The sequence below is a fragment of the Gopherus flavomarginatus genome, chromosome 4, assembly GCF_025201925.1.
Source record: "Gopherus flavomarginatus isolate rGopFla2 chromosome 4, rGopFla2.mat.asm, whole genome shotgun sequence".
Classification (NCBI taxonomy): domain Eukaryota; kingdom Metazoa; phylum Chordata; order Testudines; family Testudinidae; genus Gopherus; species Gopherus flavomarginatus.
The window spans coordinates 203,797,682-203,815,772 of NC_066620.1; the positions used below are offsets into that span (position 1 = coordinate 203,797,682).

At 42.3% G+C, this 18,091-nt stretch overlaps 2 protein-coding genes and 1 long non-coding RNA gene across 14 annotated transcripts in view; 2 read left to right on the forward strand and 1 right to left on the reverse strand.

The window, feature by feature from the left end:
- The window catches only part of SUPT3H (SPT3 homolog, SAGA and STAGA complex component), a 524,342-nt gene that overhangs the window by 201,524 nt on the left and 304,727 nt on the right, over window positions 1-18,091 (forward strand). The window lies entirely within an intron of this gene.
- Window positions 14,611-17,237, forward strand: LOC127049714 (uncharacterized). The gene is made up of 2 exons (XM_050950939.1): window positions 14,611-15,186; window positions 16,332-17,237. Exons 1-2 carry the CDS (start codon window positions 14,631-14,633, stop codon window positions 16,823-16,825), a joined length of 1,050 nt encoding a protein of 349 aa, XP_050806896.1. The 5' UTR covers window positions 14,611-14,630; the 3' UTR covers window positions 16,826-17,237.
- Window positions 15,294-16,088, reverse strand: LOC127049799 (uncharacterized). Its single transcript, XR_007774053.1, has 3 exons — window positions 15,994-16,088; window positions 15,574-15,678; window positions 15,294-15,468 (listed from the first exon to the last, which is right to left on the reverse strand). It is a non-coding gene; the product is annotated as an uncharacterized LOC127049799 (long non-coding RNA).

The following is an 18,091-nucleotide window of genomic DNA, read 5'->3' on the forward strand; positions in this document are numbered from 1 at the left end:
TGGCCAGTGGAGTCCCGTTGGTTTCTTTCTTGGGTTTGTCTTGCAGAAGGAGGCTTCTGGGTACACGTCTGGCTCTGTTGATCTGTTTCCTTATTTCCTTGTGCCGGTATTGTACTTTTGAGAATGCTTGGTGGAGATTTTGTAGATGTTGGTCTCTGTCTGAGAGGTTAGAGCAGATGCGGTTGTACCTCAGTGCTTGGCTGTAGATAATGGATCGTGTGATGTGCCCGGGATGGAAACTGGAGGCATGAAGGTAGGCATAGTGGTCGATAGGTTTTCGGTATAGGGTGGTGTTAATGTGACCATCACTTATTTGCACCGTGGTGTCTAGGAAGTGGACCTCCCGTGTCGATTGGTCCAGGCTGAGGTTGATGGTGGGGTGGAAACTGTTGAAATCGTGGTGAAATTTTTCCAGAGTCTCCTTCCCATAGGTCCAGATGATGATGATGTCATGAATGTAGTGTAGGAAGAGAAGGGGCGTGAGTGGACGAGAGCTGAGGAAGCGTTGTTCCAGGTCGGCCATAAAAATATTGGCATATTGTGGGACCATGTGGGTGCCCATAACGGTGCCACTGATCTGGAGGTATATATTGTCATCAAATTTGAAATAGTTGTGTGTGAGGATAAAGGCACAGAGCTCAGCAGCCAGTTGTGCTGTGGCATCATCAGGGATACTGTTCCTGACAGCTTGTATTCCATCTGTGTGTGGGATGTTCCTGTAGAGAGCCTCTACATCCATCGCGGCCAGGATGGTGTTTTCTGGAAGGTCACCAATGCATTGTAGTTTCCTCAGGAAATCGGTGGTGTCACGGAGATAGCTGGGAGTGCTGGTGGCAGAGGGTCTGAGTAGAGAGTCCACATATCCAGACAGTCCTTCAGTGAGAGTGCTAATGCCCGAGATGATGGGGCCTGCTAGAACAGGGCCTCATCCTCCCTGATTGAACTACCTCATTATCTCTAGCTTGCCTGCATATATATATCTGCCCCTGGAAATTTCCACTACATGCATCTGACAAAGTGGTATTCACCCATGAAAGCTCATGCTCCAAAATGTCTGTTAGTCTATAGAGTGCCACAGAATTCTTTGCTGCTTTTACAGTCTCTTTGAGTCTTTTCTCATAAGGCAGGTTTTCCATTCCTTGGATCATTAGGATTGCCAACCCTCCAGGATTGTCCTGGAGTCCCCAGGAATGAAAGATTCATCTTTAATTAAAGATTTTGAAACCTCCGGGAATATGTCCAACCAAAATTGGCAACCCTACAGATCATCCTAATAGCCCTTCTCTGCACCTATTCCAGTTGAATTAATCTTTCTTAAACATTTGAGACCAGAATTAAAATAAAATCATAATGTTACATGCTTCTTCATCTCAATTATTGTAAATCATGGAATTGCTAGGTATTTATATCATTTGCCAAGAAATAACAGTCTGTAGAAGTTGAACAATACACTTCAAAAATTAATTAATATGATGAACAACAAAACACTTTTGATCACATTTCAAAACTGCTGTGTACAAAGGACAATTTCACAGTGTTTTTCAAACTGTAAACAAATGTAAGGAATATGTAATCATTCTTGGGACCTGCAAATTGAAGTAAGGTTCATTAGTGTTCCCTCTTCTTTTCCCCCTGACCTTCAACACACACTATTTTAAATGTGAACTCATAGACAGATTGTTATTGGGTGATTATTAGGGAATAATGGATGGATGTCATGGATTCTTTTAAAGAAGAAAAATCACTTTATGCATTTATATTGAAAACTCAGATCAAGAAGTATAAAGAAAAACTGTAGGTACATTTTGGGGCCTGCCAACCTTGACAGTTCCCCTTTAATTAAAGTAGAAGTTATCAAAAGAACCATTCAATTTTTGCATTTAGCTCCTGACAATAGAGCACAGGAAGGATGTAACAATTTTGTTAGTTAAAAACACTATACAAATGTTGAGGATGTCTACATGACATTAGTGAATTGAAAGCACTTTGTCATCCTGTGTGAAAAGCAAGCCCAGGTGCCTACAGTCTGTGGCTTAGGATGTGGGTTTCTTTGGTCCTGCTAGTTCCAGACACAGGGGAAGCAAGTAGAGTATGCAAAACAAGTGATATTTCTCATCTCTCCATAGTTACGCTCTGATCTCTCATAAGTTCTAGACATGTGACTTCAATGGCTTGCCTTTTCGTGACAGCACAACCCAAACTACTTTCCGGTGTCTAGGTTGATGACGTTAATGACCAAGAGTGAACCCTTTAGCTGGTGAGAAAAGGGGTAATGCTTCATTTTTTATTTTTATCATATGAGTGAGAATGTCTGATTACTGGCTGAGTGCCTTATATACTGTCTGAGGCACAAGACAGTTAGCCACTGATGTCTCTCTACTCGATATAGTTACATTAGACATAAATTCAGTGTTAGCTCTTGCACTGGATTAAAACGGCAGTTTATTTATTAAAATGTACTTTGCTTAAACATTCAAATAAATAGATTATCTGTTAAAATAGAAAGTGCAACAAATAGCAGTGTGGCGTTTTGTGCTGGGCGCAAAAGTGACTTAAATTTACCTTTGCTACCTTCATTCCTCCCCCAGGAGCTGTGAATTCTGTGCTACAGTTCTTGGAGGTACACCACCGAATCTCATCCTTGGCTCTCCAATGCCTTTTTCCTCTGGATTGTTAGTTAAGGATCATATTAAAGTAGATTCAGCTGATAATGACAAGCATCCTCAAAAAGGTCTATATGCAAACTGAAGTGGATTCATAGGGTATTTATTGCATTGCCAGTGTTTCATTCTTTTCACAAAATAATCTTGCCTTTAGACTATTATGATGCTATGAGGAGAAAACAAAATATGAAAGGAATCTAATGTGTCTTTAATATAATCTGAGTGTGTGTGTATGGCTATTACACACACCCGTAAGGGCTCTCTGCGTTTCTCTATGCCTTGTCCCCCTGCCGCTTTCCCATCATCCTTTATTTCAGGGACTCTGCAATCCTCCTACTCCCTCCTTTGTGCCAGGAGTGCTGTGAGTTACCATTCTTTCCCCTCCACCCATGCCAGGTCCCTTTGTGACCCTTGTTCTCCCCTTTCCACACCATACCCCCCTTTCCCTCTGCCAGGGGTTGTGTGTCCCCTCCATGTCTGGGGTTCTCTGTGTGTCCCCCATACCAGGATTTCACAATCTCCCCCGACCAGGATTCTGTACTCTCATTCCTCATTCTCTCTTGAGGGGCTCTGTCTGCAACCCCCTTCCTTTCATGTCATCCATTACAAGGAGTCTGTGTCCTCCTTTTCCCCATGTGCCCCATTCTTCCATCTCCCCTCATTATTTTTCTGTTGACTGAGAAATGAATCATTTCGGGTGTCAGCGTGTTAAGATCTATCAGGAGGATGGGCAGAATATGATTGGTGGTGGGTGGTGGTATGCTCTGTAGTGTTAATGACTGTCATCATCTAGTTCTTTGATCTGTAGACAGTTAGAGGTTGTTGAAGATATTGGATCTGCAAACCAGATGCTGGAGTCTCCATGTGTCCCCCGTTTCACTCCTTCCTGTTTCCCAGTTTTCCCAAAGATCATAGATTTCTGCCCAGTGATGCCTAAAACATTCCCTGAAATTTTGCAAGTGATTGGTTTTGGTGTTCAAAAGTTATTACATTACATCCAAACAGACACATGGAAAATTTCCATCAAATGGAGTGGCTTCACTTGGCCAAAAATGTTTGCAAACCCTTGCTCTATTGTTTTTTTATTTATATTAATCTATACCATTCATACTTCATACAGTAGTAATCAGCATTATTTTGTGAGTTTTGAGATATGTTAAACCATCACCTGTAACAACTTCTGTGTTATTTACATTGCAAAATATTAACCAAAAATTACTTTTTTTAAAAAAAATTCCTTTAACTGATAACAGCTCATAATTTTCAGCACTTCTAGGTAATTACATATAAGATATAACATATATGATACACTTAGATGGATTTGTGTGTTTCTACCTATCCGCTTATTGATATAAAATGTATAATACGCATACAAACACACACTCTCTTTTATAAAAAACTGCATGATCCTTACTAGTCATGGTGGGGTGGGGGACTGCATGCCCTGGAATTTAAGAGCATAAAACTCCTATTTCATATTTAAATACTGTATTTTTTGATAGCACGTTGAGACTTTTCTACTTTATAAAGTTTTTAAAAGCTATCTTACTACTAGGGCTGGTCAAATATTTGTTAGTGACATACGACAAATAGTAGCAGTGAATCTGGTGTTGTCTGCAGAGTTAAGAAAGTATCATTTCAGATACTCAGAACACAATAGGTGGATTATTTTTGCCATCTTAAGGTTAGGCATTTTTACCTTTTTTGTTTTTTAAAGTTTAAATTTTGCCCAAGTGGATGGTGCTTGTGTGGAAAAGATTTCTACTTACCCATGATCTTTGCATCTGATTTTTAAGACCTGATAATTGAACACTGGAATGAAACTGTGTGTGTGTGTGTGTATCTTCATAGGAAAATGAAGAGAGAGCAGCCACTAACATTTGCGACTGAGGTTTTGAGGTATGTGACTCATGACAGATGTCTGGTAGTAGTACATTGTGGGAAAGAATGAATAGAGGAAGGACATCAGTCTTTTGTTCTCTATGTGAAGTAATTGGTTTGTTATTATCAGTACAGAATAGACTTCGTTTAAATTATAGTGTCTGACAGTACTAGCTCCTTTGTTGCATTTTCACTTCCCTATTTGTTTGAAAAACATTTTTCCAGATAATTCTGTTTTGCTTTCTTCTGCACAAACTTGTGTTTTAACAAAACATTACAGCAAATACAGAAACTCGGTCTATAACCTGATTAGTATTTTGCTTCCACTGCACTTCAGGAGGTATGATAAATGAGTGAAATTGAAGATAATTGTATTGGGCAACAAACCAAGCGATTGATCTAAACTCATAGAGTTATAGATTTTAAGGTCAGAAGAGACTGTCATGATCATCTAGTCTGACCTCCTGCACATTGCTGGCCAAAAGGAGCTCACTCATCCACTACTGTAATAGACCCTAACCTCTGGCTGAGTTACTGAAATCCTCAAATCGTGATTTGAAGACTTCAAGTTACAGAGACTCCACCCTTTTACGCTAGTTTCAAGCTGCAAGTTACACATGCTGCAGAGAAAGGCAAAACCCCCCAGGCCAGAACTGCGCGCACTATTCCAGATGAGATCTCACCAGTGTCTTGTATAATGGTACTAACACTTCCCTGTCTCTACTGGAAATACCTCACATTCTAGATCTGCATTAGGCTTTTTCATGGCTGCGTCACATTAAAAGCTCATAGTCATCCTGTGATCAACCAATACAGCCAGCTCTTTCTCCTCTTCTGTTGCATCCAACTAATACATCCACAGTTTATAGCAAAAAAATTTGTTGTTAATCCCTCAGTTCATGACCTTGCACCTTGCACTATTAAATTTCATTCCATTTCTATTACTCCGGTTTACAAGGTCATCCAGATCTTCTTGTATGATATTCCAGTCCTCCTCCACATTGGCAATACCTCCCAATTTGTGTCATCCACAGATTTTATTAGGTCACTCCCACTTTTTTTGCCAACGTTAGAAATAAAAATGTTAAATAAGATTGTTGCCAAGATGCATCCTTGAGGACTTCCACTAGTAACCTTCCTCCAGGCTTACAGTTCACCTGTCAGCATGACTCATTGTAGTTTCCCCTTTAACCAGTTCCTTATTCACCTTTCACTTCTCATATTAATCCCAATCTTCTCCAATTTAACTAATAATTTCCCATGTGGGACTGTATCAAATGCCTTACTGAAATCCAGGTAAATTAGATCTACTACATTTCCTTTATCTAAAAAATCAATTATCTTCTCAAAGAAGGAAGTCAGGTTGGTCTGGCATGATCTGCCTTTTGTAAAACCATGTTGTATGTTATCCCAATTACCGTCAACCTCCATGCCCTTAACTACTTTCTCTTTCAAATTTTATTCTATTAGGTCAAACTATCAGGCCTGTAGTTTCCCAGAACATTTTTTTCCTTTCTTAAAAGTAGGAGCTATATTATCAATTCTCCAGTCATAGGGTACAGCCCGCAAATTTGCAGATTCATTAAAAATCCTTGCTATTGAGCTTGCAATTTCATATGCCAGTTTTTTAATATTCTTGGATGGAAATTATCCAGGCCCCGGATTTAGTCCCATTAAGCTGTTTGAGTTCGATTTCCACCTTGGATGTGGTAATTTCTACCTCCATATCCTCGTTGCCATTAGCCACCCTGCCACTACCCCAAGCTCTCCATTAGCCTTATAAAAAACTGAGGCATAATATTTCTTTAGGTGTTGGGCCGTGCCTAGATTATCTTTAATCTCCACCCTATCCTCAATACTTAGCGGTTCCCATCTAGAGCGTCTCTTCTTCGTTTCCTCATTTTTTTTCTTGTGCCTTTACAGAATGTAAGTTCCATTAGGCCCTAAACATGTGGCTCGCTAGATGAATTCCATCTTCAGTTAGAGGCAGCCTGATTAATAGATATTAAGAATAGCTGATTAAACTGGAGAAGGTGAAGAGATTACCACGTAAGGGGACATCAAATGGGGCATTTTGGCTGGCACTCTATAGATTTATATCTGGAGGATGTGTGTTCTCAACCAAGACTTCGCTCTGGTGCTTGCTTCTCCTCAGTAATCCACCTGAGTTCAGATCTGTTGACTGTCAGGGCTTTGCTTAAGGAGAAAGGGAGTTTATAATGTGGACAAAATATTGTTTATAGTGTGTGTGTCTTTCAGTGCTAACTTTGATCAACAAGTTAAGTCTTTTTTAAAATACTGTACATTGTCAGACACACTGTATTGAGGCTCTCATGAATTATAATGAATATCAGAGGAAAACAAACACATTTTCCTCTTGTGGCAAAACGGCATAACCTTCCTTGAATAGGGCTTCAAAATCTCTCATGCTAGACTTCTCAGTTGTTACACGTGATGGCCTCTCAGGTATCCTAAACACCCAGCAGCTCTGCAGACTTGTTTACTAGACTGAGAGGTGCAGACTTCAGTGCACTAAGGATCTTTGGAATAGGGAGACTACATGAAGGTCAAGTTAGGGTTAACATTTAGGCAGAGTGACTCTTCTCTCTCTCCCCTCTTTCACTCTGATTTCTTTTCCCCACTAGTGTAGGCCTTTGTGGTGCTTAGAGATCATTTGGATGATGCCTACTCCACTCCTGTTAAGCCCAAGAAGCCATCTATACTTAAAATAATTGTAAAATTTCACGTGTTCTACCAGCCAACGTTAATTCTTTCACCCTTCCTCTGCCCTGTTTGGTAGCTTGTATTTAATTAGGGCTGATCTTTTAACAAAACAATTCCTCTTCTACCTATGACTCCTCCAGTTCTAAAACACTTGGGTAATTCTGGACTCTTAGTTCAGTCTTCTGAGTAGTTTCTCTGCGCTGTATAAATATCCAACCCCTCCAGTTCTCCACAATCAGTTAACCTGGTTTTAAATATATCTTGCCCCATCTATGCTAGTCACAAAATCATATTTGAAATCATATTAGCTAAAACATGTGAGTTAATGTGCTTTCTAATGTGATTTATTTTCTAAGGGTAGAAAAACCCATCTTTAAGACGAAAAATACCACACTAATGTTTAAAAACAGTTGTGTAATATAGGTGGGCCCAACCATGTTAAACATTAGCTCTTGTCTGTCTGCACTGTGCATCTAATTATCAATTTCACTCTTCGGTCAGGAAGTTTGTAGTTTGAGGATCCTTTAGCTCTCGAAATGTTTAAATGTTTTAAGAGTATTCAACTTCACCACTTTTGGACAGACTTGTCTGGGGAGAGAAGCAGAGACAGTTTTGTATTAGTGCCCATGTTTAGTACCTCTGTAAATGGTCTTCGTTGCTGCCTGTGGAGATATAATTCACTTGTAAGAATTAGCAGATCTGTGGGTAAGCAATGCATTTTTCTTTCTACCCCAATTTATATTCATACCTAAGTATGAGTCAAATCTGAATACAGAACACACAGGCAGTTCTTCATCTGGCCAATAAACTATAAAAAAAACTCTAAAATACAGAAAAATAGGATTTGCCACAGTGGTTCATAACATTACTCCATCAAATCTGAAATCTTTACACCTGGTAGTAGCCAACACCTGATTGTTTAGAGGAATAAAAAACCTCTCCTTACACATCTACTACACGCACTGTACTTGCTATTGGAGAGTGAAGAGGTGATTGATTTCTGTCATGGATACTCAACTTAGAGGCTGGAAAGAGGTCCAAGATGGGGAACTGGGGCATAACTAACTCCCTTTCTTTTTGTCTAGTTAGGAAAGAAGGTTCTGGAAAAATTTCTATTGTAGCTTTTAGTCACAATATTGAAAAAATGGAAGACCATCGCTATATCTAATTTTTGCACTGTTATTGCAGCCATGTTGGACCCAGGATATTAGAGACAAGGGGGAGTTAAGTAGTATCTTTTATTGGGCCAACTTATGTTGGTGAGAGACAGACATGAGTTTGTGTGAACTCAAAAGCTTCTGTCTCTCTCACCAACAGAAGTTGGTCAAATAAAAGATATTACCTCACCCACCTCGTCTCTCTAATAGCTGATTTTAGGCGTCTGTCTGTCCTATCTATCTGTCTAATCTATCACAGTGATATCTAAATGCCACACCAACCAGCTTCCTTTAATTATTGGTAATAAATTTTTCTGGTCATTTAAAAATTGTGCTGCATCTGATACTGTACTCTAGTGGTCTGAGGGAGGACCCATGAGATCAAAGTAATTCATAGACTCTAGGACTGGAAGGGACCTCGAGAGGTCATCGAGTCCAGTCCCCTGCCCTCATGGCAGGACCAAATACTGTCTAGACCATCCCTGATAGACATTTATCCAACCTACTCTTAAATATCTCCAGAGATGGAGATTCCACAACTTCCCTAGGCAATCTATTCCAGTGTTTAACTACCCTGACAGTTAGGAACTTTTTTCCTAATGTCCAACCTAAATCTCCCGTGCTGCAGTTTAAGCCCATTGCTTCTTGTTGTATCACTGGAGGCTAAGGTGAACAAGTTTTCTCCCTCCTCCTGATGACACCCTTTTAGATACCTGAAAACTGCTATCATGTCCCCTCTCAGTCTTCTCTTTTCCAAACTAAACAAACCCAATTCCTTCAGCCTTCCTTCATAGGTCATGTTCTCAAGACCTTTAATCATTCTTGTTGCTCTTCTCTGGACCCTCTCCAATTTCTCCACATCTTTCTTGAAATGCGGTGCCCAGAACTGGACACAATACTCCAGTTGAGGCCTAACCAGCGCAGAGTAAAGCGGAAGAATGACTTCTCGTGTCGTGTCTTGTTTACAAATCTTCTGTGTTGGCCTTCAGACCTCTTTCCAGGTGTGTCATCCCACTATCCTAAATATATAGAAATAGATATGCCACTATTTGAAATGTCTGTCACATATGTAATGTCCTCTGAGAAACTGGAGTCCCAAGTTTGCTGTCATCCCAGTTGTTATATCCTTGGGGGCAACAGCTTTAGGAAGAAATCACTGGAGACACAAAGAGCTGTAAACTTTGGAGCAGCCATTTATTGCTACTCACAGAACTAACCAATAGCCAGCCAAACAGGCTGGGCTATCCCCTAATAATCTGACTCAGTTGCCATAGCAACACAATATTCCATTACCACGACAACCAAATACACAACACCAGCATTTCCCTTAGGATGGTTGCCTTAGTGGTACTCATGACTGTTCACCCAAATACAGGCGTTTCAATGGCTGTATCTATTTTTCCTGCAGTGTAGCTCTGTTTACAGTGGCCAGTGTTTTCTCTTCTTTTGAACTTGACTAATTTGTGTTGAAATGAAAATGACAAATGCGTGATGTTCTTTATATTTTACAGTTTCTAAAAATCTTTCTTGTTGTTTCATTATATTTCAGTATTTTGAGCCAGTTGACACTGGTTCAAAACTCAGGATTTTAGGGACAGTGTTGTCTGTTATTTTAGAAACAGTTTGTCTTAATTGTATGTGCAGTTGGTGATATTTTACTCTTTTATTAAGTGAAAATGATAGCCTAAGCCAGTTTGTAATCTCCCAAACAACCACAAGTGACATCAAGGTAACGTCGGAATAGCACCTTAGAGAGTTACTTGGTATATTGTAATTCCATTAACATGCATGATATTACTATAAACAACATCATCTGGTTTATTTCTTATGTGTTTGTCACACATTATGTAATGTTTATGTAATTTGTTCTGAATTGGAGTACATTATGATGGCCAGATATTAATCCATAGCTTTGTCAAGTCACATTACTTGAGATACATTTCAAGAGTTTAATGTTGTCAGATATTATTCCTTTTTGGCATTTTTATATGGTTAGCATATGTGATGTTGGTCAGACAAGTATTACTAATAGACAAAAAATTTACAAATTATTTGATGTTTTGGAAGAGTTGCTTACTATACTACTATTTGTTCAGAATACCTTTTATATCTTATATATTATATAAAAAGTTTTCAAAGAGGCTTATAGAAACTTGGTTTAATCAATCTTAACAAATCCTCCCTTTAGAATGTTTGTTTAAAATTAGTGTGTTTGTGCGCGCATGCATATTGATATAGACTAATTTGTGTTGAAATGAAAATGACAAATGTGTGATCTTTACAGTTTCTAAGCGTCTTTCTTGTTCGATTATATTTCAATATTAACTCAGGATTTTAGGGGCATAGATATATACAAAATTTTTAAACAAATATTTTGTGTGTGTGTATGTATTGTGTGGGTGCAAATGTTTATGTATGTATTGTGTGACTGCAGTTAGAGTGAAATGCACCCATGTCAACAGGACCAACTTATGGACTATGCACCACGTATATCCTCAAAAGAAAGTTCTAGTGGAACTTAAGTTGAGCATAGGGTTTGTGCTGGCCCTCTGTTCACTGATGATTTTTCTACCCTTCTGACAAGTAAAAAGTAATATTTCTCCTATGGTGCATGATAGAGTGATTCATTTTAAATAAATGATTTAAATCAAGTGGAGGTTTTGTAAAACAAAGCTGAAAATTTTAGTTAGTGCAAGTTGAGGTTAAGATTTTATAATGAATTAAATTATATTATATATAATATACAGGGCCATCCCTAAGGGGATCTGGGGCCCGGGACAAATCAGCCCCCCTTAATGGTGCGCAGGCGGCCTAGTTCCCATGCCTATGTCTTCCGGGTCCAACTGTGCTGGCCAATCACACTGGTCCGCGGGGCTCCCCAAAGTGCGGGGCCTGGAGTGGTTGCCCTGATTCACCCTACCCAAGGGACGGCTCTGATAATATATATAATGCCACTTCTGGTAGAGTATCTTATTTGAATTTTACAAAACTGCAATAGATAAAAACCAAACAAATTATTAAAAATTAAGGCCCTGAATCTGCAAATCCTTAAGTAAGCATGTAACTTTACTTACATGAATATTTGCATTGACTTCATTGGGACGCCTCATATTCTTAAGTTAAGCATGTGCCTAAATGTTTGCAACATTAGGTCTAAAACTATTTTTATTTTAAAACCCTTCTTAATGGCATAAAATATTTTCATTTAAGAACAACAACTTTGCTTTAGCATTTACAATGTTATTTAGACTTTCAACACATTACCACAATTGGTGTAGAGTTTCTTGTATGCACAGAGCCAGAATTTTAAGAAATAAGCCCATACTTTTATTGTCTAAGTGACGGTAGAGTACAAATGCAAAAGAATATAGTCCCAACTAGTAATACATAAGGAGTAAGGCAATTACCATACTATCTCTATAAGAGCAGCACAGAGAAAACTTTCAGTATCAGGTGCGATAAAACTTCCATTTAGGGTGCTCTGGACCTTCCCAATCATTGATACTGACAACGTACCTTGAACACTCCTCTGCAGTACTGAGTGAGCCCATGGTACTGCATGAGCTCCGGTACCCTGTAGACTTGAGAGTTGGGGAAGAACTGCAATTACCATTACACAGTACCGAGGCCCCAGTACCAAGCACATTCCAGCATCCAGAATCGCTCTCAATACTGGGCCATGTTCCACCAATACCCCAGTTAGTGCCACCCTTATCCAGTGACCTGACAGTAGCCAGGAGGAGGTCATTCCCTGGCCTCTCGTTGTGGCCCGCTGTCACAATAAGGGTGCTCATCAATTCCATCGAGCTGACCCACAATTGTGATACGGCTTCCTGAGGTAAACTCGCTGTCCATGCCCCCCCATTCCCTCCCACCCCAATGAGCGTATTGCGATCTTTGGATGGCATACACATCCCATATGTTGCAGCCGTTCAGTGTGTCTCAGAGAGAGTCCACCACATGGTCTCCTATTGTCTGACTGTCCAGAGCTCCTCAGCCCAGGGAGGAGAAAGCTTTTTCAGAACAGAAGGAAGGGCTTGAAGGGGAAGCCTTGGCTGCTTCTTGGTTCAAAAGCTTAGAGGCAGAGTACTCTGGTGAGGAGAAAAACATGTTGCTACACAGCTGAAAGTTGACCACTCGACATACTTACCTACAATATGGAAACGACTCCAAGTTTGTTGTCATTCTAAGCACATAGACCCAACCTCATCTTTCCTCCCTGATTTTAAACTACGTTTTAGATCTTGAGATCAAAACTCTTACCCAGCTCTCTTAAGATATATCTTGTGATGAAAATGGCTTTCCACCGCCAGGTAGATGGATTCTCAGTATTCACTCATCCACTGACGTGTAGATTTCTTAATGGCATTGGGAATCTCTTTTCCCATGTGAGACCACTCGCTCCAGCCTGGGATCTTAACCTAGTTCTCAGAGCTTTGACTGGACCTCCCTTTGAGTCTATGACCACTTGTTCTCTCTTACACCTGTCCGTGAAGATAGCATTTCTAATTGTCATCACCTCAGCTAGCCACATAGGAGATATAGCAACCCTGATTTCACACCCACCGTGCATGGTTTTTTTTAAAAGACAAAGTAGTTCTGAGGCTTCATCCGAAGTTTCTCCCTCAAGTTGCTTCCCGCTTTCCATATGAATCAACAGATCCATCTTCCTGTTTTTGTCCCAAAACCACATTGACATATCAGGGAGGGGATCTGCATATGCTAGATGTTAGAAGAGCACTAGCATTCAACATTAACAGGACTAAGGACCTCCAGAAGTCCTCTAAACTCATTCTTTCACTCGCGGAAAGATCCAAATATCAGCTCAGAGACTATCCAAATGGGTCTCTGGTAGCATTAATCACTGTTATTAAGGGCACAACCTGCTGCCTCCATCCAGAATCCGTACGGACTCCACAAGATCAATTTCTACCTCAATCACATTCCTTAAAGATGTCCCTATGTTGGACATCTGCAGAGCAGCAACTTGGGCCTCTACCCACACTTTTGCAGAACATTATGTGATCTCTGGACATTCAGCTTCTAATGCCATTTTCAACTCCACAGTATCTTTATAGTAGCAGATTCCACTCAAGTCCCATCCTCCAGTGGTGGGTACTGCTCAGCAGTCACCTACAGTGGAGCACCATAGTGACACTACTTGTGGAAGAAGAGAAAGCTACTCATCTTGTACAGTAATGATGGTTCTTCTAGATGTGTCCCCGATGGGTGCTCGCCATCCTCCCGTCTACTTTGGAGTTCTCCATAAGGGCTTTGTGGTAGAGAAGGAACTGGGGTGGGGGCTGGTTCAGCTGCACAGTGCTAGATAGCCTCGAGGCAGACCATGAGGGAGGGAGAGTGCATGTGCGGGTTCAAGGACACTGCTACCAAAAATCTCCAATTAAAGGTGCAGGGGTGCAGATACATCTACAGTGGAGCACCCATAGGGACCCACATCTCAGAGAACCATTGCTACTGCACAGAATGTGGTGACCCATGTTCATGCCAAATTGGATGGAGGAAAAGAATGAACAACTCCAGCTGTTGTAAAGAGAGAATTCAGCTCCCAAATTTCCTGAGAGTTAAACAGAAACCATCAACATTTACTCTTTTTATTGTTCCTTCTGAGCAACAGAGTAAATTCTATAGATGGCAGATGTAGAACAAGAAGACAACTCAGGGATTCCACACCAACCATAGCCAGTCATTGCAATTGATGACCAAGTTGCTATGTGTTTGAGTTATGTAATTAAAAACGAGTAGGTTTCAGAGGCATTCAACAGACTGTTACAGACTGAACATCAAAGTCAGTATGATAGTGTAAATACTGTAAATGGTAGGAACATAGGCCAGGTCCAGACTAGAGCTTTAAATCGATTTTAAGAGCTCTAAATCGATTTAAAGCTGTAACCGTCCACACTACAGAGTGCATAAAATCGATTTTAAGGGTCCCTAAAATCGATTTTGGAACTCCATCAAAACGAGAGGAGTAACCCCAAAATCGATTTTTTAAAATCGATTTTATGATAGTGTGGACGGCCATCGAAGTTAATGGCCTCCGGGACGTATCCCACAGTGCTCTAGTGGCCGCTCTACACAGGTAAAGGTACTCTTCTGCTGGCCAGGTAAACAGGAGAAGCCCCGGGAAGTTTGAAATTCCATTTCCTGCTTGCACAGCGTGGAGCTCTCAGCAGCAGAGAGAAGAATGCAGTCTCCTGAAAATAGGAAAAGAGCTCCAGCATGGAGCACACAGGAGTTACTCGATCTGATAGCTGTATGGGGAGAAGAGTCAGTGCTTTCAGAACTGCGCTCGAGCAGACGAAATGAGAAAACCTTTGAAAAAATTTCTAATGCCATGCGGGAGAGGGGACATACCAGGGACTCGTTACAGTGCCGAGTGAAAGTGAAAGAGCTCAGACAGGCGTATCAGAAGACCAAAGCAGCAAAGGGCAGGTCAGGCTCTGCCCCCAAAACATGCCGGTTCTACGACGAGCTTAACGCAATATTGGGGAACAGCGCAACGACGAACCCCCCCTTGTCTGTGGATTCAGAGGTGGGCGTCGTGATTCCTGCAACTACGGAAGATTTATTTGATGGCGATGATCAGTATGATGAGGACCAAGAGGAGGAGGCTCCAGCAGAGAGCACAGAGCATTTTATCCCCCCAAACAGCCAGGATCTTTTCCTCACCCTTACTGAGGTTCCCTGCCAGCCATCTCAAGGCAGTACTCCAGAAAATGAAGCTGAGGGACCGTCCTCTGGTGAGTGTAATTTTTTTTACTAAAAGCTTCGGTTTAATGTAAGCCTTTTTTACTGGGTGCTTCAAATCACTACCTGTACTTAGAGTCACTGACCAAGTAGATTAAAAACCTTTCCTAAAACAGTGACCCATGAGGTGGTTTTTAGAAAAGTCTCCATTGTAACAGGGCGGATTCATCCTGCTTGTTGGGGGAACGCGAGAGCAAACCGGGGAAGGAGAGTAGCTTCGCCGCGGTTTGCTCTCCCGTTCCCCGAACCACCCAGCAAACCGCAGGCAAGGAGACCTGCTTGTTCGGGGACCGCGAGAGCAAAGCAGGGAAGGAGACCAGCTTCGCCGCGGTTTGCTCTCGCGTTCCCCGAACCACCCAGCAAACCGCAGGCAAGGAGACCTGCTTGTTCGGGGAACGCGAGAGCAAAGCAGGGAAGGAGACCAGCTTCGCCGCGGTTTGCTCTCGCGTTCCCCGAACCACCCAGCAAACCGCAGGCAAGGAGACCTGCTTGTTCGGGGACCGCGAGAGCAAAGCAGGGAAGGAGACCAGCTTCGCCGCGGTTTGCTCTCGCGTTCCCTGAACCACCCAGCAAACCGCAGGCAAGGAGACCTGCTTGTTCGGGGACCGCGAGAGCAAAGCAGGGAAGGAGACCAGCTTCGCCGCGGTTTGCTCTCGCGTTCCCCGAACCACCCAGCAAACCGCAGGCAAGGAGACCTGCTTGTTCGGGGACCGCGAGAGCAAAGCAGGGAAGGAGACCAGCTTCGCCGCGGTTTGCTCTCGCGTTCCCCGAACCACCGAGCAAACCGCAGGCAAGGGGACCTGCTTGTTCGGGGAACGCGAGAGCAAAGCAGGGAAGGAGAGTAGCTTGATTACCAGTACAATATACTACAGGGATTACTAGCCATTATTAACTTACCATTTTCTCCGGACACGGTCTGTGTGCTCCCCTGACCTGCGTCTGAGCAGAACTCTCTGTCCTCAGCCACAAGCAATAAGTATTAAAGGAATCCTAAGGTGACCTTGTGGTAAAGTAAAATGTTCAAGGTTCGGTAACAGGCACAGGTCAGTGAGGAAAAAGACTGTATGCATGGTTGTGTGAAATGTGTCTCTTATGATTCTTTTATCACTCTTTCCAAACCCCACCCCCCCACACACAGCTGCACATTTCTCCAGCCTCCCTCTCGCTTCTCATCTACGTGGGGGGGGTATCATAAGAAGACTGAGGAAAAGGAGGACGCGTGAGGACATGTTCACCGAAATTATGGCAGTAACCCGTACAGAGAGAGCTCTGCAGGGAGACTGGAAGCAATTGGTCGCAAAGTACAGGGAGGCTGCCAGTCAACGCGAAGACAGGAGGGACCAACGCGAAGACAGGAGGGACGCCAAAAATGATGTCAGGTGGCAGGAAGATCAGCGCTGGCGAGCAGCAACTCTGGATCTTCTTCGTGATCAGACTGACATCCTCCGCGATATGCTGCAAGAGCTCCGTGGTTTCAGAATGCCCCTACAGCCCGTGTATAACCTCCCTCAGTACTCACCCTGTCCCACACCTTCCAGAACCAGGCGTGTAAGAACGCGTGGGGGAAGGCTCTCTGCACCAGCCCCCTCCACTGCTGCGGACACTCCAACCAGAAGGCTTTCATTAGATTGAAAAGCCCTTTGTGTCCTGTTTTTTCCCTACTCTAATGATCCAAACTTCTCCCATGGCACCTTTGCCTATTTTTACTCTCAGGTCATGCTATTAAGGCAGTGTGACTGTAGTTTGGTAATGAACTAAAGCAAGCAGCTTTGGAAAGCTGCATGGAAGCTAGTTATCAGCATCAGGATTTGACAATTGGGGATATGGGTAATAAAGGGAAAACAAAGAAAGCAGCCATACCGTAACCTGGTCCATGAGAATTCTTGTTCTGTCTTCTCTGATGCACTTTCTTCTTTCAAACCTCCCTCCCCCTTCCTCCAAACCTCCCTCGCTCCGTCCCCCATAGAACGCTGAGTTATGAAATTTCATGCACAGTATTGTAACAACAAGCATGATGCTTGATTGATGAAAGGGTCTGATTTTAAATAAATAACACAATTCTTGTAACAAATAGTAGTAACTTTATTTTCAATAAAAAAGCAGTTAAGGAAGGTTGCAGGTACTGTGCCTAGCAGCAGACGGAAGCAGCTAATGGTGGAGGTAGGTAATAATTGGGAAATACAGAATTATATGTTTTCCAATGGACAGCTCTCGCAAGTAACCTAAGCAAGCAATTGAGGAATGCTGCAGGCAAAGTATCTTGCAGCAGCAACACCGCATAGACGGGGAGGGCAGCAATCAATTGAAAGGAAAATCAGCATTCAAACTGTACCCTGGCCCATGAGGAAGCTACTTTTCAGTGCTTCTCTGATGCGCACAGCATCCTGGTGAGATCTTCTAATTGCCCTGGTGTCCGGCTGCGCATAATCAGCGGCCAGGTGGTTTACCTCAGTCTCCCACCCCGCTATAAAGGCCTCCCCCTTGCTCTCACAGAGATTGTGGAGCACACAGCAAGCAGCAATGACAAAGGGGATATTGGTTTGGCTAAGATCTGAGCGAGTAAGAAGCGTTCGCCATCTCGCCTTAAGCCTGCCAAATGCACATTCTACCACCATTCTGCACTTGCTCAGCCTGTAATTAAACAACTCCTGAGCACTGTCAAGGCTGCCTGTGTATGGCTTCATTAGCCAGGGCATCAAGGGGTAGGCTGGGTCCCCAAGGATAACTATAGGCATTTGGACATCTCCAACTGTTATTCTCTGATCAGGGAAGTAGGTCCCTTGCTGCAGCCGTTTAAACAGTGTAGTGCTCCTGAAGATACGTGCGTCGTGAACCCTTCCTGGCCATCCCACGTGGATGTTGGTGAAACGTCCCTTGTGATCCACCAGGGCTTGCAGA

Coding starts and splice junctions, on each gene's coding strand:
- LOC127049714 (XM_050950939.1), top strand. CDS start 14,631: ATGCAGTCTCCTGAAAATAGGAAAAGAGCTCCAGCATGGAGCACACAG. Junction 15,187..16,331: donor AGCTGAGGGACCGTCCTCTG/GTGAGTGTAATT, acceptor CCCCACACACAG/CTGCACATTTCTCCAGCCTC.